General features: G+C 39.4%; 1 protein-coding gene across 1 annotated transcript; it reads right to left on the bottom strand.

The window, feature by feature from the left end:
- Positions 1–1,009: 1,009 nt before the first annotated feature.
- Positions 1,010–23,611, bottom strand: adamts5 (ADAM metallopeptidase with thrombospondin type 1 motif, 5 (aggrecanase-2)). The gene is made up of 8 exons (XM_084388869.1): positions 22,475–23,611; positions 13,742–13,874; positions 12,564–12,731; positions 11,458–11,741; positions 7,825–8,008; positions 6,846–7,021; positions 4,539–4,714; positions 1,010–1,957 (listed from the first exon to the last, which is right to left on the bottom strand). The coding sequence occupies exons 1-8, from the start codon at positions 23,390–23,392 to the stop codon at positions 1,345–1,347; spliced, it is 2,652 nt and encodes an 883-aa protein (XP_084244995.1). The 5' UTR covers positions 23,393–23,611; the 3' UTR covers positions 1,010–1,344.
- Between the last annotated feature and the right edge of the window lie 3,224 nt (positions 23,612–26,835).

The raw sequence follows: 26,835 nt of genomic DNA, 5'->3' as shown, positions 1-26,835 counted from the left end.
TGTTTCTTTGTTACACACGTTACTTGTAATTACTGTAGTAATAACTATAAATTGTGTATAATTACATGCAATAGCCCTAAACCAGACCCTAACCCTAACCCTGTAGCAAGTACATGGAGTTAATTATTAATACTCAGTATTTAAATGCATAATTACTCACTTAAAAATGTTGGGTTAAAAATAACCCAACACATTGACCCAATATGTGTAACAAATAACCCAACGTTTTTTACTGTGCACACTGTAACACGGACACCTTAGAATAAAGTGTAACCCAGTGTTTTAAGGTGACGTCGTTACAGCACACAAATAAGTACCGAGTAATACTTACTATAGGGTTACGGTTAAGGTTTGGTTCAGGGTTAGTTGCTTATAATTATGCATAATTTACAGTTATTAATATAGTAAGTACACGCAACTAAGTCATCTTAACATAAAGTGCTACCAGAATCAATATCAACATCAAACGGTAACACTTTACAGTAAGCTTCCATTTGTTAACATTAGTGAGCTACATTAGTTAACATAAATTAAAAATACTTCCTAAGCTTAATGTTATTCATAAAATCAAAAGTTGCATCTGAACTAACATGAGCTAACAATGAACAGTTGTATTTTTTTATTAAAAAACGTTAAAAAAAGATGGGTTACACTTTATTTTAAGGTATCATTGTTACAGTGTAATTATATATTTAAGTACTGAGTAATATTAATTAACATTGTGTACTTACTATAGGGTTATGGTAGGATTAGAGTTTGGTTGAGGGTTAGTTGCATGTAATTATGCATAATTTACTATTATTACTATGGTAAGTACATGTAACACATGTAACAAGGACACTATAAATACTGTTACAAATGTAGGCTACACTTTAAATTATGCATAATTACATGCAACTAACCCTCAACCAAATCCTAATCCGACCCTAACCCTATAGTAAGTACATGAAGTTAATTAATATTACTCAGTACTTAAATGTATAATAACATTGTAACAATGACACCTTAAATTAAAGTGTAACCATAAAGTGTCACCCAAATGTATTGCTCATTGTTAGTTAATGCATTAGCTAAAGTTAACTAATGGACCTTATTGTAAAGTGTTACCCTTCGAACACTACAGCGACTGCCAGTGTGAACTCGAGGGGCGTGTCATATGGATCAGGGGCGTGGCTTTGTCAAGGGGGCGTGGCCACACGGTGCCACATTCGAGGCTAGAGCCAAAGCTCCTAGTCCGAGTCACAAAATTGCGAACGCTAGCAGAATCCACAGTGATTGTGTTTCGAGCACGAGTTATACGAACGCCACTGCATGTCCGTGAGCGTTCAGTGAAGTTTTTAATCCTCAGCACTTCTTAATCAGGCAGTGTTTGAAGGCCGACGGCCGTGTGCTGAGCGGGCAGTTCTTCACAAGCTTCCCGTGAGGGTCTTTACACTGAACCGTGCGACTTTGCCAACCCGTATTGCAAGTTCTGGAGCACGTCATCCACGGTCCCGTGACCCACCGCGGCCCCGTCGGACTCTCGGTCGGAAACTCGGTCGTAAACGTCATCAGATCCGCCGACGACAAAGCGGCAGCGGTGGGCGAAGCCACGTTGGAAATCCGAGGCGGAATCGGCGTTTTCCGAGGCATGAAGAAGCTATAGCGGATGTCTAGTGGTTTCTTAGCATCCGTGGCCAGAATCTGCACCAGCAGGCTCTCCTGAAGGGCCCCGGGGCCCATGCTGTGAAGGGCCTCGTCCCGCTGACTCCAGCCGGTGTAGTTGAGGACCGAGCCGTTGAGGGGGACGATGGTCTCGGACGTGGAGATCATGAACTTCCCGTTCAGGAGGTATTCTCCACCGGGACGCCGGAGCGACAGGTACGCCGTGTAGCGCGACTGGCCCTTCGCCTTGTACTGGCGGACCTTGAGGTGCGTCGAACCCTCGGGGACCTTCACCACATCCGTGTAGCCCTTACTGGAGGACAGAGAGGACGAGAAAATCAGGCCTTTGTTTTACAGTACACACATCTAAACATTCTTAACCCTCCTCCTTTCCTAGAAATTGAGTGTTCATTGGAGGGTCCAAGACCACAGGACTTTTGAACCACGAATAAACACAGTTTTGTGGTAACTAATCCTTCCCTCACGGGTCAATTTGACACCCTTAGAAATGAATGGAATGCGAGGAATGCTTCAGTACACATAGAAAAACCTAAAAATTGTCAAAATTCTAACTAAAAATGCAAAGAATTTACCAAAAAATGTATTTTATAATGTCTACATGTGTATCTAAATGCACACTGAGGTGAACTGACTTTAGGACCCAGCGGAACAGCTCATTTGCTCCATATAGAGATATAAGGCCATCTGAAGTCATGAAATATCATGTTATATTATTTTTTAGAGAGGACGACAGAATCCTGTGTTTTGTTTTACAGTGCAAATATCTAAACTTGTTGCTTGTTCATTGTAAAGTGTCCTTGAGCCCTGGAAAGGCGTTATATGAATAAAACGTATTATTATAATTATTAAACATTTAAAGCAAGATACATTTACTGGAGAAGCAAAATGACTCATTCTAGATAAAAGTTATCAAATTGAAGTGAGTTTAAAACATATCTGCCATTAAACTAGTTTCACTCTGAATTAAGTCTGTTTTTATGACCACATTAATAGAAATTAAGCACACTTATTTTTGATATATATTTCTGAAAAGTATAGTGCTGTCAAATCGATTAATCGTGATTAATCACATCTAACATAAAACGTTGTGTTTATGTAATATTTGTTCGTATACACACACACACACACACACACACACACACACACACACACACACACACACACACACACACACACACACACAATTTAGAAATAAATATAATAATATATATACACACATATATTATATAAACACAAACTTTTTTGTTAGATGCGATTAATCATGTTTAATTTAATTCAATTCACATTTATTTGTGAAGCGCTTCCGAATCCACATTACAGTTTAGAGTGATCTGTTATCAGAGGAAACTGTCTAAGTTATGTATTTCAGAAATGTACATATACAAATTCACAGTTAGCTAAAAATGCATTAATTTAAACAATGTAATAATTTAAGGCAGAAACAAGTTCATTGAAGTAATGAATAGCACTAAAAACAACACTTAGTATTTTTGACTTTCCAACAAAGATATGATATCAATCAATCAATCAATCAATCAATCAATCAATCAATCAATCAATCAATCAATCAATCAATCAATCAATCAATCAATCAATCAATCAGTCAACCAATCAATCAATCAATCAATCAATCGACCAATCAATCAATCAATCAATCAATCAATCAATCAATCAATCAATCAATCAATCAATCAATCAATCAATCAATCAGTCAGTCAGTCAGTCAACCAATCAATCAATCAATCAATCAATCAATCAATCAATCAATCAATCAATCAATCAATCAGTCAACCAACCAATCAATCAACCAATCAATCAATCAATCAATCAATCAATCAATCAATCAATCAATCAATCGACCAATCAATCAATCAATCAATCAATCAATCAATCAATCATTCAATCAATCAATCAGTCAACCAATCAATCAATCAATCAATCAATCAATCAATCAATCAATCGATCAATGCCATCTGGTTTAAAGGTTAGAGTTATGAAGTTACTTTTCCTAAAATCTTATTTATTCAGATCTCAGATGATGTATAAATCTCAATTAAAAAGAATTGACCCATATGACTGGTTTTGTGGTCCAGGGTCACATTTGTGATTTTTCTCTTCTTTCATGTCGATAGCAAGTGTGTTTGTATCCACATCAGCAAAGAAAACAGTATTAGTTTATTGTCCTCATTTAGGGCGTTTTCACACCTGAGAGCCGAATCAAAGTTCATGTTTTGATCAATTTGATAAATTCGGTTAGTTTTGGTTTGGTTTCACATTGCAGTTATGCGAGCGCACTAAAGAACTTTACACACACACTTGCGTCGTGTCGTCATCATCTCTGTGGGCTGCATCTTGACATTGACTGGTTTGTAAACGGACGTGCGTCTGACGTCAGCGTGTTGTCAGTTCGGCGGGAAACTTTGACAAGAATGAATGAACAGACACATATCGTTGCCACTATACTGTTATTATTACGGCATTACTCCCTGCAGCTCCAGCTATACTCCAGGCTAGTTCACATTCGCCAAATCAACGTCCTCGTTGTGCGAACATTTGATCATCGCCGGCAGGAAAGGAGGAGAAGACTCAAGCAATCCTGCGGGAACATCCGGAACTTCCTGTAAATGTTCTGAAAGTCCGAACCATACCGAAAATGCGTTCACGCTAGAAACGAACCAAACCTGTGTTCAGTTTGATCCGGACCGAGACTAGCTCTTTACGTCTGACCAAATTTCGTCTGTTTGGTCCGGATCGCGGTCCGGGAGAGGATTCACACCTGTAATTTTGATTCGGATCACACTGGAAATCCAGACCAAACACGGTAGGTGTGAAAGGGCCCTTAGATAGTGAAGTGAATGTGTGTGTTTTCTGACCTCTTCTTGGTGAAATTTCCCGCCACTTTGATGCAGCCGTTCCCGTCGCCGCCACACACACCACACTTGTCGAACTGAAGTTTGGAGCCGATGATCCCGTCGCAGCCGGTGCGAACACACTTCCCTCTCACACACACCGAGCTGCTGTACGGCCGGCACTCCGTCCCGTCAACCACCTGCAGAAAAACAACAACACTCGGTGACACTTTGGGCCCTATTTTAAGGGTCTAAGCTCATGGTCTAAAGCGCAGGGCACAAGTTCACTTAGGGTGTGTCCGAATCCACTTTTGCTAGTTTAACGATGGGAAAAATGGTCGGCGCTCCCGGCGCATGGTCTAAAAGGGTTGTCCCTATTCTCTTAATGAGTAATGGGTGTGTTTTGGGATTTACGGGCGTTAAACCAATCAGAGTCTCATCTCCCATTCCCTTTAAATGCCAGTTGCGCTCGCTATTTACATGACGGAATTTGATAGTGGAAAGACCAAACTATAGGCTCACATTACTAACGTGCTCTTCAAATAACAAATATATATATTTATATTGCACCATTGACTTTAGACCAGGTTTCAGTTGGTCAATGGCTCAGTCTATTTCCTCAAAATAGCAACACACCAACAATGCGCCAGAACACACCTCGTTCTCAGACCAGCAGCCCATGGGCGCACAAATGCATTTGCTATTTAAACAACGTGGCGCAGGATGTGAAAATGATAACTGCGTAGGGCTGAAACTAGCAAAAAACACTTGCGTCGCGCTTGGCGCTGCATTGCGCCGGGTGTAAGATAGGGCCCTTTATTTTACAGTGTCTTTGTTACAGATCTTACATATAGTTACTGTAGTAATAACTATAAAGTATGCAAACTTACATGCAACTAACCCTAAACCAACCCATTTTCCTATCCCTAACCCTATAGTAAGTACAAGTTAATTAAGTTAATTAATATTACTCAGTACATAAATGTATAATTACACTGTAACAAGGACACCTTAAGATAAAGTGTAACCCAAAACTCACTGTGATGTCTGCTGTTCATCTGTGAAATCTCACATACTCAAGCTTTGATAAATATATCACTAACAAAAAGTACCAAAAGTACTACGGTAATACCATGTTTTTTGGACGTGATATTATGGTAACAGGGAACGTTCTCTCAAAGTTACAAAACAAAAGTTCTTCCAGTAACATTAATAGAACGTTCGTTCACAGTTATCTGGGCTTTAATAACGTTAGCACAAAAACATTATATGATGTGTGTGTTCAGTGGTTATCTGATGTGTGTGTGTTCGGTGGTTATCTGATGTGTGTGTGTTCAGTGGTTATCTGATGTGTGTGTTCAGTGGTTATCTGATGTGTGTGTGTTCAGTGGTTATCTGATGTGTGTGTTCAGTGGTTATCTGATGTGTGTGTGTTCAGTGGTTATCTGATGTGTGTGTTCAGTGGTTATCTGATGTGTGTGTGTTCAGTGGTTATCTGATGTGTGTGTTCAGTGGTTATCTGATGTGTGTGTGTGTTCAGTGGTTATCTGATGTGTGTGTTCAGTGGTTATCTGATGTGTGTGTGTGTTCAGTGGTTATCTGATGTGTGTGTGTTCAGTGTTTATCTGATGTGTGTGTTCAGTGGTTATCTGATATGTGTGTGTGTTCGGTGGTTATCTGATGTGTGTGTGTTCAGTGTTTATCTGATGTGTGTGTTCAGTGGTTATCTGATATGTGTGTGTTCAGTGGTTATCTGATGTGTGTGTGTGTTCAGCGGTTATCTGATATGTGTGTGTTCAGTGGTTATCTGATATGTGTGTGTTCAGTGGTTATCTGATATGTGTGTGTTCAGTGGGTGTTCAGTGGTTATCTGATGTGTGTGTGTGTTCAGCGGTTATCTGATATGTGTGTGTTCAGTGGTTATCTGATATGTGTGTGTTCAGTGGTTATCTGATATGTGTGTGTTCAGTGGTTATCTGATATGTGTGTGTTCAGTGGGTGTTCAGTGGTTATCTGATGTGTGTGTGTGTTCAGCGGTTATCTGATATGTGTGTGTTCAGTGGTTATCTGATATGTGTGTGTTCAGTGGGTGTTCAGTGGTTATCTGATATGTGTGTGTTCAGTGGGTGTTCAGTGGTTATCTGATATGTGTGTGTTCAGTGGGTGTTCAGTGGTTATCTGATATGTGTGTGTTCAGTGGGTGTTCAGTGGTTATCTGATATGTGTGTGTTCAGTGGGTGTTCAGTGGTTATCTGATGTGTGTGTGTTCAGTGGTTATCTGATATGTGTGTGTGTGTGTGTTCAGTGGTTATCTGAAGTGTGTGTGCTCACCCTCTGTGCGAACACCACGTAGTATCCCGTTCCTTTGGCCCGGCATGTGAGTTTGCACATGTCTTTGGGAAGAACGCCGGCAAACTTCGGCACCCATTCCACGAAGGTCTTCACTCCTTTCGGGTCCGTCTGAGGGCCGTTACGCACCTCACACTGCTCCTGTCGGAAGCTCTTACCTGACACACACACACACACACACTGTTTCAAACTCTCACCATCTAAAGCCTCACACTGACGCTAAAATGCTCACACACACACACACACACACACGGTTTTGCAGTGTATGACCCGACACTCACGTTAAAAGAAGTTCAGCTGTTTAGACCACAGGACAATTAAAATGTACTAGTGATTAAATTGCTGAACAGATACAGTGATGATTTACAGCATCTTTGCATCATACATTCACATACAATTACTTAAAATCTCGATGCTGATTAAAAAACATCAATTTTTTCTTGACTCTGACATATTGTATAAAACTAATTTCTATGCATTCTGCTTTGATTGCTGTATCTGTGAGTCGTCTTTTTTAAAATGTAAATTTACATTTAATCATTTAGCAGACGCTTTTATCCAAAACGACTTACAAATGAGGAGAACAATAGAATCAGACACTATGCAAGTATACAAGTTCTGTAACAAGTCTAAGTTAGTCTAGCACAGTTCACATAGCAAGTTTTGATTTAGATTAAAAATCAGAAAAACTAAACAAATAGAATAGAATAGAATAGAATAGAATAGAATAGAATAGAATAGAATAGAATAGAATAGAATAGAATAGAATAGAATAAAAAAGGTAAGTGCTAGTATTAATTGGTCAGGTGAACATTCATTTTCATGTGAACATGCATTATTTGGATCAAAGTGTGTAAAATCACGATCATTTTTTACAGTGTGGCAAGCACAGCTGCCCTTTTTTTTACCGTAAATTTACTGGAATGTTTTTAACAGTGTGTGTGTGTGTGAGGACACTCACTGGCTGAAGGGCACGGCGTGACGCTACAGGACCTGTACACGGCTCTCTTCCCGGTGCAGTAGCGTCCGTTGTTTCGGGGAGGAGGATTGTTGCAGAGACGATTCGCAAACTGGACTCCGCCGCCACACGAACGGGAACACGAACCCCACGGCCCCCAGGAGCTCCAGCTGCCGTGGTTAGACGTCTGCCACACACACCGCGAGAGAGAGAGTTAATGAGACATCAACGATGGGAGACAATCAGACGTACACTGTAAGAGAATTATCGTGATTTTAACGGTAAAAATGCTTCAGTGAAAAAACGTTTCCGTACTATAAACGGTAAATAACCGTGATAGATCTAACTGTACATTTAATGTCATTTTACAGTAAAATAACGTTAAATTTATCTTTAACGTTTTTGGAAGTGAAAAAGAACAAGTCATTGACATTCCCACAATTCCCTGCGTGACACTTCACATTTGATGTATTTTTCTTGGAATTACTGTTTCTTGATAGTTTTTCTTAGTTTTTTCATGTACATTAGGGTTTTATGTTACATTTAATGTTGTTAAATTAATGTTTAGTGCCTTTTTGCCATGATGGTGTTCAGTGTTTGTGTGAATGACTATATATTCTTATTAACTTTCTTGTAAAAAAGCTGCTTGTGATGAGCTTTGATTGATCATGTGACTCTCATCACCGCTGTGATTGGTGGATGTCGGTGTATTAGAATGGTACAAAACAGATATTAGTACTTCAATAGGTCGGTAAATTAACATTATATCAGATAATGAAATATGTTTTTTTTTTACTGTAAATTTCAGTTAAGTCTGCAAAACCTAAAATGTTGTTACCATATTTTTTACGGTAGATTTCTGGCAACCACAGCTGCCAGTTTTTTTACCGTAAATTTTATGGATTTTTTTTTTTCCTTTTTTTCAGTGAACAGGGAATGTTCTGAACAAACATACTTCCAGTAACATTAATATAATGTTCCTTCAATGTTATCTGGTCTTTAACCCTTAAACTTCGGGTCTTTAGCTTTTTTTACAGTTAGACATCATGAGCCTTCTTTAGTATTCCTCAAACCATTCATTAAACAATATAACAAGAAAAAAAAAGAGCATGTTTTCTAATTATTTTTGGTAAAAAAGTGTATTGGGTCACTAGAGGCGCAATGAATGTAATAGTGTGAGTCAACAATAACTGAATCTCTGAAGACTGTGCAAATGTCAGACACACAATGATTTGAAGACGTTGAAGACGACAGTTATGAGAATATGGAGATGTTAAATCTGGGGAAATGAGCGATGATGGGAAAAATATCTGCTCAAATTGAACCCTTAGCCTACAAGTTCCAAAAGGTAACGAAATATGCTTTATTTTATTCTTTCGTAATTGTTATTAAAATATCAGTAGAGTTTTATAGTATTGCGGCGTTTAACGTTAGATAAAGATCCGGACGCTAAAGACCCGAATATGTAATAATGATTGGCGAAACATTCATGCATTTAAGGGTTAATAATGTTCTTAGCACCAAAACATTTATACATCATTCATGGAACGTTCTGAAACATTTCAGTTGTGTTTTTTTAAATGTTACTATTTGTTTCGGAATGTTCCGAGAACATTTAAAAGTAACGTTCTCATAATGACTGAGAATGACAAATTGGAATGTTTCCTTAACGTTCGCATAAGCAAGAAAAAAACATGCTTACAACTGGATGATTCAAATGTTTGGAGAACATTCAGAAATAATGTTTCCATAACTCAATGGGAACATTAGCAAAACGTTCTTAAAAGCATATTTTTGTTAGCTGGGCTGTTCTTTAACATCTTGTGTAACATCTGAAGAATTCAGTGACATGAATGGGCAAAAATGGGACAGAAGCGAGTGTTTTTTGAGCACATCCATTCACCGACCTGCAATAAACAAGCCCAAAAAAACACCCGACATGAGCAAGAGACCTGAACACTGGACATTCAGCGAGAGGAAGGGTGTGTGAAACACAGCAGAACCGCGTTTCCAACAAACAAACACGCATGCACGAGGAGACGAGCTCACACAACGGGAGCATTCTTCATCCGGACCAAAACACTTAATGACCTCTGAGTCTCGGATAAAAATACCCGGGCCGGCCAGGAGAGAGGATGGGAAATTCCTGCCGGTTAAATGTGTTTGATACTAATCTAGTTAACTCAGAACAGCCTGACACACGTGTTAAGAGATCAGGAAGGGCGAACGATGTTACAAATGTTACAAATAAGTCTATTTCAAATAAATGCTGTTCTTTTGAACTTTCTATTCATCAAAGAATCCTGAGAAAATAAAATGTGTCACGGTTCATCTAGACAAACTTGTTGGATTGAGAAAGTAGTTTTAAAAGCATGAAGTTTGAAGCAGTTTTAAGTTTAAAATAATGTCTAAAGCTTGTAGTTTGGAGGCTTTTTAAGTTCGTTTAAGTTCACCTCTGAGCTCTGGTCATACAGAGTAATGTTTATTTACATGCACAAACTATTTCAAAACTATTAAACTACCCTTTTGATAGACTTCTCTGACAATTACCAACCTTTCACCCTCATTAAAACAAAACTACAAGCTGTTTTTGAGTCAGATCAGTATCACTTTTTATGCATAATTAATAAGGGATGTGTCACTTTAGTGACATTGCATAGGTTGTAATTTTTGCATTAAATGTGCAAAAGTTCTAAATTGGTGAAAAACAAGTCATTTTTAATTTCCCAGCATCACATCTGAGCTCTGGAGTAGTGTCTCTTTCCACACATTTAAATATGTCATTTTGGTGATCAAAGATGAGTTTTAAAGGGGTGGTTGATTATGATTTGACTTTTCTAACTTTAGTTAGTGTGTAATGTTGCTGTCTGAGCATAAACTGCAAAGTTACAATACTCAAAGTTCAGAGCAAAGGGAGATATTTGCTTTTAAAGAAAACACTTTTTAAGGACTACAACAAACGGCTGGTAGAGACTACAAAGAGCTTCTTCACCGGTTAGTGACATCACCAACCCTAGAATTTACATAAACCCCGCCCCCTGAACGCGATTTATAGATTATCATGACAGAATATGCTAATCAATGACTAGAGGATAACTACACATCAGCTTCATAAATTCATCAACTAACCATTCAGAAATGTCCTGTTGCTTCTACATGTTGTCACTTCTTCTTGAGTCTCTCCATCATTGTCTGACTTCGGTTTGATAATAAAAGGCTAAAAGTTTTTGAAATGTTCAGTGTGTGTGTGTGAGGTAAAAGGACACGAGCTGTTGAAGCTCCGCCCCCTGCGCCGGGAGCAGCAGCTCATTTGCATTTAAAGGAACAGACACAAAAACGGTGCGTTTTTGCTCACCCTCAAAAAGTGACGATTTTAACATGCGATATAAAAATATCTGTGGGGTATTTTGAGCTAAAACTTCACACACACACTCTGGGGACATCAGAGACTTATTTTACATCTTGTGAAAAGGGCATTTTACCACCGCTTTAAGGGATAAAATTATTGAGGGGGACTTAAAAAGTTCATCAAGACAAACTTTGTTGGCTTCAGAAAGTAGTTTAAAAAAAGTTTTAAAGTTTTAAAAGCTTTGAGTTTTAAGCTCTTTTAAGTCCCCCTCTGAGCTCTGGTCTTACCGAGTAATGTCTCTTCCGGGTCTTGTCCACACATTTCCCCTGCAGACAGATTCTTCCCTTCCCGCACGGCGTTCCTTCAACAGCAGGCAGTTTTTTGGTCAGACACACCATCTGACCCTTCCTGATGACGGCACACCACAGGCGCGCACACACGTCCATGCCGGGACACACGGTGTACTCGAGCCCGAAGGCCAATCGGCACTGCTGAACGGCATCATAACTCTGACCCGGAAGCTCCTCGGGACCCAGGAGAGGCAGACGAGGGACATCCAGCAAACACTCGGCTACACACACACACACACACACACCACAAGAGTCAAGATGTTAGTGGAGAAAAGATGAAACTGTGTGCATGTCCAATACAGGTCAATATGGTGATTTTCATTATATATCTACATGAAATCAGTAAGTTTTCAAAGAAGTCTGTATTTATTTACCCCAAAATACAGCAAAAATTGTGAAATATTATTACAATTTAAAATAGCTGTTTTTTTGTGTGAATATAATGTAAAATGTAATTTATTCCTGTGAGCAAAGCTGAATTTTCAGCATCATTACTCCAGTCTTCAGTGTCACATGATCCTTCAGAAATCAATAACAGCAATGTAATTGTAATTGGCCACATAACCATTACATATTTAAAAATTTTAAATACTAAAATTACAAACTGAAACAAAGTTAAAACTGAAATAAAATATTTTTTTTTAAACTAAAATGAATAAAAATGACAAAAAAGCACAAACAAAATGACTAAAAATAAATTAAAATGAAAACTGAATAAATAAACATAAACGCTAGATTCAAAAAGTTCATAAAAACATTAATAATACATAATACTAAATTAAGACTGGACAAGCTCAAAAACAATACTGACCAACATAAAGTTGGAAATTAAACATGAAATACAATTTGCAACCCATTTAAGTAACATAATGCGTAATGATCTCCAGATTATTTCTGCATAAGCATAAGCAGAATCAGAAAATCAAGATCCAATCACAGGCCAATTTGGAATCTGATCCTATCGAATTGTAACCATTACCATGATATGTTGCAATGTTTTTGAGAAAAGCGACATTAAATTGAGTCACAGTGGTTTTTCTCACCGTTGCCGTCGTCGAAGAAGTCTGTGATGGTGGCGGATGTGCATCGGCTCCAGGGTTTGGACGCGTCGATGGAGGTCAAGATGGAGGACATCAGGCGCTTGTCCTCGTTTGAGCCGAAGCGTTCCTCGCAGAACTTGGAGTCATCGTGGGACAGACCCAGCAGATGCCCTGCGCACACACACAGGAAGTGATGTCACCAAGGTGGCTGATCCCAGTATAGCTCATAAACCCAGCGTCTCGATCACCCCCTGGTGGCTGGTCCCAGTATAGCTAATAAACCCAGCGTCTCGATCGCCCCCCGGTGGCTGGTCCCAGTATAGCTCATAAACCCAGAGACTCGACCGCCCCCCGGTGGCTGGTCCCAGTATAGCTCATAAACCCAGCGTCTCGATCGCCTCCCGGTGGCTGGTCCCAGTATAGCTCATAAACCCAGCGTCTCGATCACCCCCCGGTGGCTGGTCCCAGTATAGCTCATAAACCCAGAGTCTGAACCGCCCCCCGGTGGCTGGTCCCAGTATAGCTCATAAACCCAGCGTCTCGATCGCCTCCCGGTGGCTGGTCCCAGTATAGCTCATAAACCCAGAGTCTTGATCACCCCCCGGTGGCTGGTCCCAGTATAGCTCATAAACCCAGAGCCTCGACCGCCCCCCGGTGGCTGGTCCCAGTATAGCTCATAAACCCCGCCTCCCCATGTAGTCTAATGGGACGTGATTGAACTAAACAATCAAATTACACTTCAAATACAGTTTATCCAAAGATGTTTTCTGTCATTTTAGGTAGTTTTATTACGCTGATGTAAGTTTAAGCGTTCATTTTTTAAAATAAGTTTGGTCTTGACAGCTTCTCTAAACGAAGTCACTGAGGCACCAACAGACTTTTTGGGGATTTTCGGGAGGAGATTGGAGTCCATAACTGTTTATTTCACACTGACATAATTTTGAGTAACCGTTTCTGCGGGAGTGTGTGTGTGTGTGTGTGAGAGTGTGGGTGGGACCTTGGCTCCACACACACTCACTACTGCGCAGAATCAGGTCCCAAATCAGCGCAAGATGTCAGTGCCATATTAGGACTTTGGCGGCTTCACTTTTCACCAAAGGAAGAGAGTGAAGAGCGTAGTCCATCTTTTTTTACAGTCTATGGTGCAGGTGGATTGTTGATGTGTGTGTGTGTGAGTTTACCAATCTCGTGTGCCACGGTGAAGGCCGCGTGAAGGCCGTCGTCCTCGATGATCGCGCAGCTCCGCTCCGGAGAACATACGGTTCCCACGTCTGCCATGCCGAGAGTATCACACGAGTGATGGCCGCACAGATCCTGAAAACAGACACACTCGCTCATCAATACCAGTTCAACATATCAGACTGTGTGTGTGTGTGTGTGTGTGAAAGAGAGAGAGAGAGAGAGAGAGAGAGAGAGAGAGAGAGAGTGTGTGTGTGTGTGTGTGTGTGTGATGATTCGCCCACACCATTTCAAGATCTTTACTGTCATCTGTAATTAATATAATTCAATTCTTATTTTATCCATTCCTCTCAAATACGGGGTAGAAGAACATTAGAAACAATAAAATACAAGACAGTAAATATAAGAGAATACACAATAAGAGCAATAAACAGTAAGAACAATTAGAATACACAATACACAATAACACAATTCAGTAAGATACAAATCACAATAGAGTCAATAGTCAAGTCTAGTCAAGTCACCTTCATTTATATAGCGCTTTTAACAATACATTTTGTTTCAAAGCAGCTTTACAGTGATAATAGGAAAATAAAATAACAGAGATTGTTTAGGCTTTACAGCAGATCTAGAATAAAGTTATTGTCCAGCTAAAGTTAGTTTTGATTGATTCACTTCTGTTGCGAAGATCATTAGTTATTAACTTAGTGGTCACTTGCACAACACCATTTTATCTGAAAACAGAAAACTGTTAATGCGTTATGTCCGTTCATTTGCGTGACAACAGTGTTTGGCGGATCGAGAACGCAAACTTTGAAATAGGTTCAAAGGTGCAAGTTTTAAAAAACTTTATCATCTCTGTGTAAACTTCAAAAACGTGAATCTGTGAAAATGGCGACGGCGTGCACATGCATATTACGTGTTTAGTCTATAGGTATGCACGTTTGAATATACACTGAACAAAATTATAAACGCAACACTTTTGTTTTTGCCCCCATTTTTCAAGAGCTGAACTCAAAGATCTAAGACTTTTTCTATGTACACAAAAGGCCTATTTCTCTCAATATTTCTCTCATATTGTTCATAAATCTGTCTAAATTTGTGTTAGTGAGCACTTCTCCTTTGCCTGAGATAATCCATCCACCTCACAGGTGTGGCATATCAAGATGCTGATTAGACAGCATGATTATTGCACAGGTGTGCCTTAGGCTGGCCACAATAAATCATAATCTGGATGGATTATCTCGGCAAAAGAGAAGTGCTCACTAACACAGATTTAGACAGATTTGTGTAAAAGAAAACACAGAAAAAGTCTTAGATCTTTGAGTTCAGCTCATGAAAAATGGGGGCTGAGCCCTTCAGAACCACCCATTTTTTCAGACAGTGCTTGATTTTATACACCTTTGGCAATTGGTCTGATTGAAATAATTAAGACGTGTCCCATATACATTTTATTTTAGCTTTATTTCAATTAACATATGGTTTCTAATAGTTTTAGTTATTAACGATAACAACACTGGTGCTCAGCCTGGGATTTGGAAACATGACATTTCCAGTTGGAACAATGAAAAAACGTAAAGCCGTCAATCAGACTGAATCCGTCTGAAAATGTTTTACTTTAGCGTTTAATGCAACACTTTCAAAGCAGACCTTCACTGTATGTCCCTGAACACGTTTTCACGTTTATTGTTAGATGTGTTTGACTAACAATCCTCACAGACATGCATGCAAATGTTCTCAAACACACTCAGACAGGTTGATTTCTCCCAGGCGTTGTGTGTGTTTACCCGTTAGTCCGAGTGTATGGAAACAGCCTGGACTCTGTTCTCAGATCCACATGAGAGAGAAAGCACCTCTTCACACGGCAAACCACTCACATTAATAAAAGCTACATGCTGCGTGAGTGTGTGTGTGTGTGTGTAAACGGGTTCAGAGTGAAGTTTAGCTCATGACCTCAGTGGAGCGCATGTGTAATGTGTGATCAGGTGAGAGCTCAGAAACACAGCTCAGGTTCATATACTGAACTCCTGTCACTCACAAACCAAGTGTATAATTATAACAAACTCACATTATATACTCACAAACCAAGTGTATAGAAATGATTGCTCTCATTATGAGACTCTGAGTTTTCACAGAAAAACAACAGAGACGGAGAGAGAGAGAGAGAGAGAGAGAGAGAGAGAGAGAGAGAGAGAGCAACTTGATATGGACAGAGGAATTCCTGCCTAAGGGAATCAGGGAAATATGTCGGCCAAAGGAAGAGCCGGAAAACGAGGGAATTATTGAGGGAAAATGTCTCAAACGGAGAGTTGCATGTAAACATCATTGAAATAAGAGATTACACAAAACTCACTCAATTTTGTTAGATTTATACTTTAAAGGATTCGTTCACTTCCACTGAGAAATGATCAAAACAGGTGCAAGGTGGCGGACTCTCTCGGGTCAGTTCAGAAGATTCGACTCGCACGCAAACGCAGGCGAACGCACACTGGAATGTTTATATCCCGACGGCTCTGGCGCTTGGCAAGCGTTCTGAACAAACATGTCGACAGCAGACAGACAGGAAGACATGATGGTGGAGACAGACGACTCTGGATATTTGATTCTGGAGCGCCGCGAGTTTCTGTCAGCTGGTTCTGATTTATAGGGCGTTGCAGGGTCGAGCACCGGGCTTGGGTTTGACTGATCTGGGGTCAGTTTGCATCCATCCCTCTGTGATCGTCATGGTTATGAGAGGAGCGTTAGCACTGATCTGAGTGAAAGAGTTGGGATTTTTATTTGGATCTTCAAAATCAGACGTCTTAGGATGAAAAGTACTGATATTGTTACTCTAACCAGGATTATTATAGTTAACTAAAACCATAAACCATTTCCATTACTTGAAATAAAATAAAAAAACGTTAACTAAAACTAGACAGTAAAGTTCGTCGAGACAAACTTTAATGTTGGCTTGACAAAGCCATGCCTGAAAGTTTAAAAGTTTAATAAGCTTCCTAGTATGTTTTTTATCATGTTGTTAGCATGTCTTGGCATTTGTCTAGCATTCGTTTGCATTTTCCTAGCATGTTTTAATAGACTGCTAGCGTGAATTAGCATGTCGCCAGCATTATTAGCAATGTAGCTAGCATGAATCAGCATGCTACTAGCATGTCTTACCAAATTGCTATTATGTTGCTATGTTTTGGCACATTACTAGCATGTTTTAATACATTGCTAGTGTTTAAGCATGTTGCTAGCATGAATTAGCCCATTGATAACATGATTTAGCATGCTCCTACAGGTATTAACAGGTTTGTTAGCATTAATTAACACATTGCTAACATTAATTGGCATGTTAAATTTTTAACACATTTCTAGCACAAATTAACATGATTAGCATGTTGCTAGCACGATTAAGGATGCTGCTACAAGTTTAAACAGATTGCTAGCATGAATTAGCATATTGCTAGCATGAATTAGCATTTTGCAAGCAGGATTTAACATGCTGCAAGCGTTTTTTTAACATGTTGCAAGCATGAGTTTGCATTTTTTATCACGTTGCTAGCACAATTAAGCATGCTGGTAGCATGAATTAGCACATTGCTAGCAAATGATGCGAGACGAGTTAGATAATTGGTTAATAATAGTGATGCTTCGCTTTGCTAGCACCATTAATAATAAGCTTAAATAGGATTTCAGTATGTTGCATGATTGTCAATCAGACAAAATGCTATTCAATATGTAATCCATACCAACTGCGGCTCTTGTGTCAAAACAAATTCCTCATCCTACTGAGTTCCTCCGGAGAAGCCGGATCCGATCCCAGCCTGTTGCTAGCCAACGCTGGCATGGATGACGAGGACTTCGGCCAGAACATCTCAGAGGGTTCAGTCCACTGTCAACGTATAGCGGGTGAAACGCAACTAATGGAGAGACGGCGGATGAGAGTCAGAATCACTGCAGGAGCTTCAGACACACACGTGAAGGAAGGACAACACGCACAAACATTTGTCCTATGAAATCACATAGAAAACCCCTGAAACACACGTGAACTCTCTCAGACTCCTGAACAAACAGTACAGTATTTACTCTGTCTGTACGCATACAGTCCATAGTGTACAGTACACACTGTACAGGCTCAAAAGGCTGAGTGTGTGTGTGTGTGTGTGTGTGTGTGTGTGTGTGTGTGTGTGTGTGTGTGTGTGCGTGAGAATGTGTGTGTGTGTGTGTGTGTGTGTGTGTGTGTGTGTGTGTGTGTGTGAGTGTGAGTGAGAGTGTGTGTGTTTGTGTGAGAGTGAATGTGTATGAGTGTAAAAATGTACATCCTTTGTTTTAGTTCAATCACAACGAGGGAACTAATTAGTACAATTGTGACCACAACTTCTTAATTTGTGGCCACAATATATCTCTATCTATCTATCTATCTATCTATCTATCTATCTATCTATCTATCTATCTATCTATCTATCTATCTATCTATCTATCTATCTATCTATCTATCTATATATATATATGTCTGCATGTCCGTTCCATCAGATTGACGTTTCTTCTTGCACGTTTCACGACACTTTGAAAGCGAATACTTCTCTAGTACGCGAAAAACAGTAGACGAGAAGTGTGCATACGATGGCCACTTCACTATAACATAGTCTTGTGCAAGCAATGGCATGAGTCTTGATTAATCTATAATCTGCAACTGTAATCATAATATGTGTGAAAAGGAATAAAAAAATGGCATTTTACTGCCTCCAGTGTGTATTTCAGCTGGAGTTTCATGCAGAGGAATGCTTGTGCAGAAGGCATGTATTTCTGATGAGCCTGGTTTGTTAATTTCCCGGGGAATGCAAGAACGGATCAAGCGCATTCCCTCAGTGCGACGGAGAAAAGCTTCTGCCAAGTGTGTGAGTGTGACGACGTGCAATGATGCCTGGCATAGACGGCAACAAATATCGTGCATCATATTTGAAATTGCGAAGAAGATAATCAGTGAACAATGACCTAAAATTTCAGTCCATTTGTTTTAAGAGAGAATCATGACTATAGAATACAGCGCATATCCAACGTTCCCATTAACGTCCAGTTTTATAAAACCTTTTTCTTGCTTATTCAACCGTTAAGGAAACATTCCATTTTTATCATTCTTCAAACATTATGACAATGTTACTTTAGAATGTTCTCTGAAACAAGGAGTAACATTTAAATAAACGTCCATCTTAAAGGGGTGGTTGATTATGATTTGACTTTTCTAACTTTAGTTAGTGTGTAATGTTGCTGTTTGAGCATAAACAACATCTGCAAAGTTACGACGCTCAAAGTTCAGAGCAAAGGGAGATATTTGCTTTTACAGAAATCTCTGTGCCGGGAGCATCAGCTCATTTGCATTTAAAGGGACAGACACAAAACGGTGCGTTTTTGCTCACCCTCAAAAAGCGACAATTTAAATTTTAAAAAGTGACAATTTTCATGCTATATAAAAATATCTGTGGGGTATTTTGAGCTAAAACTTCACACACACTCTCTGGGGACATCAGAGACTTATTTTACATTTTGTGAAAAGGGCATTATACCACCGCTTTAATTGTTTCAGGAAAAAAAGCTCCATGAATGATGTATAACGTTTTGAGAACAGTAATAAAGACCAGATAACTTTGAACAAACGTTCGATTATTAAAGTCACTGGGAGAACATTTGTTAATAAGAACCTTTCCAGAACGTTCCCTGTTAGTTGGGTAAGTAGTGGACACTTCTAAGATGCTTGCTTTCCCTTTATAATGCAGTCAAAATCACATTCATTGTTTAGAAGAGAGAGAGAGAGAGAGAGAGAGAGAGAGCAGCGTGAACATTCTGCTAAACGTTTCCTTTTGTGCTCCGCAAAAGAAAGCCAAAATGAGGGTGAGTAAATGATGACAGATTCTTGTTTTTGGATGAGCTTCTCTCAATAAACAGCATATCAAATCAGTGTTAGTCTTGAGGCTTTGTGAAACGCCAGAGCGGAAATGATGCTTCAGTGATTTCAGAGTCTTTGTGTTTGTGTTTGGGTTTGGCTGTGGTTCGAGAGTTCTCAGTGGGAGTCTGTGGGCTTCTGCTGCCCATCAGGGCTTGTTGACATGGTGTACTTCACAACCACACACTCTTAAACACACACACACACACACACACACACACACACACACACACACTCTCCGCCAGCAGGTGTGTCAGACTCCACACCGCCAGAGGAAAGACTTGAGAGGGAAACGACGTCAGCGACACTTACTGAGAAATGGCTCTCGGTGTAGGAATTAGCAAACAATTCTTGTTTTTTTTATGGAATATTGCAGTGTTTTTTCTAAATGATTTCTCCATGCACATCATTATTGTGTAAAATTCATAATCTTGAATCAGAATCAGTTCCTCTTGCAGCATCTCTTCTCTTCTCTGATGACGAGGGCGGGGCTATAACCTGTCACTCACATGAGATCAGCCAATAGCAAACCACAACCATCCAATCAGTTCCCCACAGACACAATCAAGCCCCGCCCACATTTGTTCTCGTTCCAGAAGCGTTTCGCTCGGATATACGACACAATAGAGGAGAAACGACCAGTTAAATAGTTCAAAATAGTCAGTGTTGGCAACACTTTAGAATAAGCTTCAGTTTGTTAAGTTTACTTAATGCATTTGGTATCAATACTTTTACAGCATTCATTAGTCAAGGTAATGGTAATTTATACATACTCGAGTCGAATATATTTTTAACATTTCAAGATAAATTAAATTATCATGTTTTACATAAATTAATTTAACACATAAATTAATGCATATATTAAACTAATTAACAATAGCATGTTTATAAATAAACATTAAGTGCTGGGCAACGATTAATCGCATCCAAAATAAACGTTTGTGTTTACATAATGTATGTGTGTGTACTGTGTATAATTATTTTGTATATATAAATACACACATATGCATGTGTGTATTTATACATTTAAGAAATATTTGCATGTATATACTGTATATTTATATATATAATACATAAATAACAAATTTTTTTCTTAAATATATACATGCATTTGTGTGTATTTATATATATAAAAAATAAGTATACACAGTACACACACATATATTATGTAAACACAAACTTTTATTTTGGATGCGATTAATCGCGATTAATCTTTGTCCAGTACTTATAATGTGAAAAATGCAGTAAAATTACACTTATTTTAAAATCAACGAGTTTTTAAAATATTTGTATTTTTTTGTTTTAGTAAAAGTTTTAGCAATTTCATTAGGTAGTTACTTTTATTCCACGACAAAGTTGCGAATAGAGCAGAGTATTTTTTTTGCAGTTGAAGTGCTCCGGTGAACAAGACCTTGCATGACTTACATGCACCGCAAGCCTCGTCTGGAAACACGACGAGCTCCAAACCACACGCGAGCTGCTGGAGACCAGCGCTTTACTGTGGGATCGACACCAGTGTGGTCTCCTTCAGCCTGGGAAGGCTTTCAGATGTGTGCATTTTCCTCACAGTCTCTGCTGTGGTTCATGGCACTCAAATCTGCAGCAACATCCCGCGTAAGGAATGCGCGCATGGGATCACACACTGCATAACGACACACACTAGTCAGGGGACGCCGAGAACGCCTGCCTAGAAAAACAGCAACAGAGGAAATCATTTTACAGTTCACTGTGGAGCGAAGAGAGAGAGACTGGCGTTCCCACATGATCGGATCCAGCTGACCTGGTCACACACACACACACACACACACACGCGCACACACACTGTGGTGGGTTTGATGGTATCAGGTAATACTAAGGTTCTTGTTCTTGGTTCTTGTTTGTATGTGTAACATCATCATGGTTTTTCCCTACTCTTTCAAGACTTAGTATGTCTATTATGATGTAATACATGTCTTATTTATATCTTAGTATGGCATAAGAGCTATTTTTATGTCATCATTTTGACATTTTGTCATAGTTATGACATAAAAGTAAAAATTATGACTTATTAATTTTGACTTTTATCAAATAATTTTGATTTATGTCAAATATGCCAGTGTCACAATTATGATTTTATCCATCATAATTTTAAACTTTTATGTCATAATTAAGACTTAGTATGTCAATTATGACGTAATATATGTCTTAGTTGTGTCTTAGAATGTCTCAATTTGTATGTAATAATTTTGACTTTTCAATCTCTTAATTATGATTTAGTATGTCATAATTTCATCTTCATAATTTTGACTTTTTGTCATAGTTATGACGTTATGACTTAACATGTCATAATTTTGACTTTTATGTCATACGGCATAGTGTCATATATAACTATGACTATACATCATAATTTTGACTTTTTATGTCATAATTAAGACTTGTCAATTATGATATAATGTCTTAACTATGTCTTAGTATGTCATAATTTCATCTCCATCTCACAATTTCGACTTTTTGTCATAGTTATGATGTAAAAAGTCAAAATTATGACAGTGATTTTGACTTTTATCTCATAATTTTGATTTATGTCAAATATGACAGTGTCATAATTATGTAACAGTCTTACAATATACTTACTTTCAATATACAGTATTAATATACGTCCTAATTGTGACTTTTTATGTCATAATTATGATTTACCAATGCATAATACTTATGTGGCAGCTTCTATACTCACTCACTCACAAGAGACACAATAGGCTAGTTCCTAAAGTTCGTTGCGCGTCAGTCAAGCGCGCGCGGGCGAGCGGCGCGACGCGAATGTTTGAGTTTTTACCTGCCTGGTGAAGAGGATCGCCGCGTCATGGTGATGCTGATGATCGTCATCCAGCGGGTTCTGCTGATTCTGCCACTTACAGAAGCTCTTGAGCGTCGCGGCCGCGTTTTTGGTCACATCGATCCCCTTCTCGTTCTCGGACAGAACCGCGACTTTAACAACCGACAGGCGGATGGGGTTCTCGATGCTCGCGTGCCCGTAGAGTTTGGACGCGATGGACGCGAGCGTCAACAGGTAATGATGCAGGTCCTTCCCGTACTTCTTCGTCATGGTCGCGTCCGCGACCAGCAGCAGCTCCACGTGCCGCGCGCGAGACACGGACCTCCTGCGTCGCGTTAGCGACGCGTCGGGCTTCACAAACTTTGTCCACCATCTGCGTCCGCGCGCGTCCTCATCGCGTCTCCCTCGAGCACCGCGCTTTTTATTCCGGTCACGCGTGCCGCAGCTGTGCCGCGCGGGCATCGCTTCGAAACTGAAGCGTTCTCGGGTAAAATAGTGGAGATCGCGCGTTGCGTCGATGCGCACGTCATTCTCGTGGCCCTTCGCGCGGATACGCGGTGTGATTGTGTACCGGGAGTGATCAACCGCGAAAAACCCGTCAAGTCCACCACCGCACAGATTGAACACCGCAAGAGACTCCGCGTTTGAGTTGACGGTGCCGCGGTAAACGCATTCCGGCGCGTTCGCGTTCGAATCAAACTGATGAGACAGAACAGACGCGTCCCGCTCCATATCCAGCTGAAAGCGTTGCTCGTCCATGTACAGAAGATACCCGGCTTTTCCTCCCGCGTGATAAATCCGATCCACAGCGCGCACGACGCCGGCAGGTGCGCGGAGAGACGCGTTCGCAGGTGGACGGAACGCGCGGAACGCAAACGAGCCGTGCAGAGCGCAACACAACAAAACAATCCGCCACATTATTCCATGTAGTTCAGTCTGAAAACTTTTGTAAACATTACAATCCGAAGTGCAGCTTTAAGATGAGGAATTCCTGCAAACTGAGGCGCACTGATCCATTAGTGCCGGCGCGCATCTCACGAGTCACTGGGAGAAAGACATGAGGGCAAAGAAAACAGCAGGAGTGTGTGAGCAGCGAGAAGTGAACTTGAAGAACAAAACACAAAGTTTCCTCTTAAAAGCACCAGAGACAGAAAGCGAGAGAGAGAGAGGGAGAGAAAGAGAGAGAGAAAGAGAGAGAGTCCTGCCCCTTTGCGCTCTCCCTCCTCCTCTCATTCTTTACCAACTCTCTCTCTCTCTCTCTCTCTCTCTCTCTCAGTTTACAGGTTCATCTCTACTTGTTAGAGGCCAAATGTTTGAAAATGTCCTCACAAACACACACACAGTGAAACATGTTCAAATGTGAGTTGTGAATGAAAATGCTGGTTTACTTTAACACTTTACAATAGTTAACATGAACAAACAATGAAAAATACTTATAAAGCATTCATTAATGTTATCAACATTTACTAATACATAATAATACAATAATAAATGCTGTAAAATGTATTACTCATTGTCAGTTCATAACTAATACATTAATGTCAACAAATATTGTATAATGTAAACAATTATAGTAAAAAGTGCTCATAAATCAGGCCACAATACAAGTGTGTGTGCGTGCGTGCGTGCGTGCGTGTGTGTGTGTGTGTGTGTGTGTGTGATTGAGTGTGTGTGTGTGTGTGATTGAGTGTGTGTGTGTGTGTGTGTGTATTTCTGTGCTGGAACCAATGCAAAGTCAAGTAAAGAATGTTTGGTTTAACTGCTTTAATTTTTTGATTAAAAACATTATATTGATGATTTCTCGTTATCTCACTGGAGCCAATAATAAACAAACTGGTAATGTGAAAATGTGGAAGCACACGCTTGACTTTACCTTATATAGAAAATGAAAAAAAACCATCATAAAAGCACTAGTGCATATGATTCATACATTATTATTTCAGTTCTTCTGAAGTCATATGAGAGTTTTGTTTGAAAATAGACCCAGATTTGAGTCATTAATTACTGGAAATCCGAAAATGGCATTTGATGTTAGTGGCAAATTAAATATGGCACATTGATGGCTTCTCTTAAAGTTACACTGGTCGTTTCTCCTCTATTGTGCCGTATATCCGAGCGAAACGCTTCTGGAACAAGAACAAATGTGGGCGGGGCTTGATTGTGTCTGTGGGGAATTGATTGGATGGTTGTGGTTTGCTATTGGCTGATCTCATGTGAGTGACAGGTTATAGCCCCGCCCTCGTCATCAGAGAAGAGAAGAGATGCTGCAAGAGGAACTGATTCTGATTCAAGATTATGAATGTAACACAATAATGATCATTTATGACAAACACTGCAATATTCCATGAATTTTCCATTTTGATTTCATGGTGACTTTAATCTTACGAGAGATGATAATTACCAAACCTGCCAATGTTTAAACTCCTCCATGAAACATTTTTCAGGACCCAAATTGATCTTATATTGCACAACACATTTCTGATGCTGCTTTAGTTTTGATACAGACTGGTTAAAATCTCCAGTAATATCTGACTAATGGGGTTTGATGACTTCATAGAAACGCTCCTGAAGGGATCATTTTCGATTGCTATTATAATTAGCACATTCAGCATCGTGAACATGAATCTCAGCAGAACATGAGAGAGAAATCCGCTATACTGGGAAACCCTGTTCAATAGTGCATCAACCCCCACAGGCAATGACACACGGGGTATTGTGCACTAGTGAGGGCTTCAGTGTGCACTGTATTATGACATCATCACAACAACAACAACAACAGACACACTGCAAAAAATGATGTCCTTCTTTTGCATTTTGGTCAATAGAACAAATATCTGCCAGTAGGGTCAGAAAAATAATCACGTTTTCCCTTTGAATTGTTCATTTGAACAGATATTTGTTCTTGTTTTAAGCATAAAGTCCCTTCATTTGTATTATTTTTTATTAGGGATGCACTGATATGAACTTTTTGGCCGATATACCGATAACCGATAATCCTTTATTTTTGAAAGCCGATAACCGATATATATTGGCTGATTAATCTAAAACCAAATTTTCATATAATTTTTGAGAGCCTGATTACAAAAACAAAAGTCTCACCATTAAATCCATGTCCCGAACACACAATCATAATGTTCTCATGAACTTTATGAAGCCGATATGACAGACTTTTCTGTAAACTGTATTTTCCTTTTTTGAAGTGATTTCAATCATATTTCAAGCGAAGCCATCATGTTGAACAGTGCGCATCTGAAGAGTCTCAGCTTAAGGAAATAATACATTATTTATCGACTTTAATATATTGGCCAAACGTTCTTATCGTGCCGATAACGATAACATTAAAAATGATCGTATATCAGCCGATACCGATATTCTGGCCGATATATCGTGCATCCCTAGTTTTTTTAATCTGTTTTTCTTAAAGGGGTGGTTGATTATGATTTGACTTTTCTAACTTTAAGTTCTAACAAGTTTGTTGTTTGATCATAAACAACATCTGCAAAGTTACAACGCTCAAAGTTCAGAGCAAAGGGAGATATTTGCTTTTAAAGAAATCGCTTTTTAAGGACTACAACAAACGGCTGGTAGAGACTACACCACATTCCTCCCGGGTTAGTGACATCACCAACCCTAAAATTTACATAAACCCCGCCCCTGAACACGATTTATAGATTATCAAGACAGAATATGCTAATCAATGACTAGAAGATAACTACACATCAGCTTCATAAATTCATCAACTAACCATTCAGAAATGTCCTGTTGCTTCTACATGTTGTCACTTCTTCTTGAGTCTCTCCATCATTGTCTGACTCCGGTTTGAACATAAAAGACTAAAAGTTTTTGAAATTTCCAGTGCATGTGTGTGTGAGGTAAAAGGACACAAGCTCTTGAAGCTCCTCCCCCTGTGCCGGGAGCAGCAGCTCATTTGCATTTAAAGGGACAGACACAAAACGGTGTGTTTTTGCTCACCCTCAAAAAGTGACGATTTTAACATGCTATATAAAAATATCTGTGGGGTATTTTGAGCTAAAACTTCACACACACACTCTGGGGACATCAGAGACTTATTTTACATCTAGTGAAAAGGGCATTATACCACCGCTTTAATGCATTTTGATTCTCCAGTAAATGCATCTTGATATAAGAATGTTTGGATATTTGTGCTGGAAAATGAGACAGAAACACTGAGGAAGAACACGATTATTTACAGCACATTCTTCTGTCATCGTTTACTCTCCCGGATCATCCGGATGTCGTTTCAAACCTGAAGGACGTTCTGTCTTCTGTTCAGCAGGTTATTCTGCATCATATAATGAAAGTGAATGTGAAATATGAAGTGTCATGAAATCTAACTATGG

This window comes from Rutilus rutilus, assembly GCF_951802725.1.
Source record: "Rutilus rutilus genome assembly, chromosome: 2".
NCBI lineage: Eukaryota > Metazoa > Chordata > Actinopteri > Cypriniformes > Leuciscidae > Rutilus > Rutilus rutilus.
Note: the sequence above shows the minus strand (reverse complement) of the source record. Positions and strands in the feature narration are given on the sequence as shown.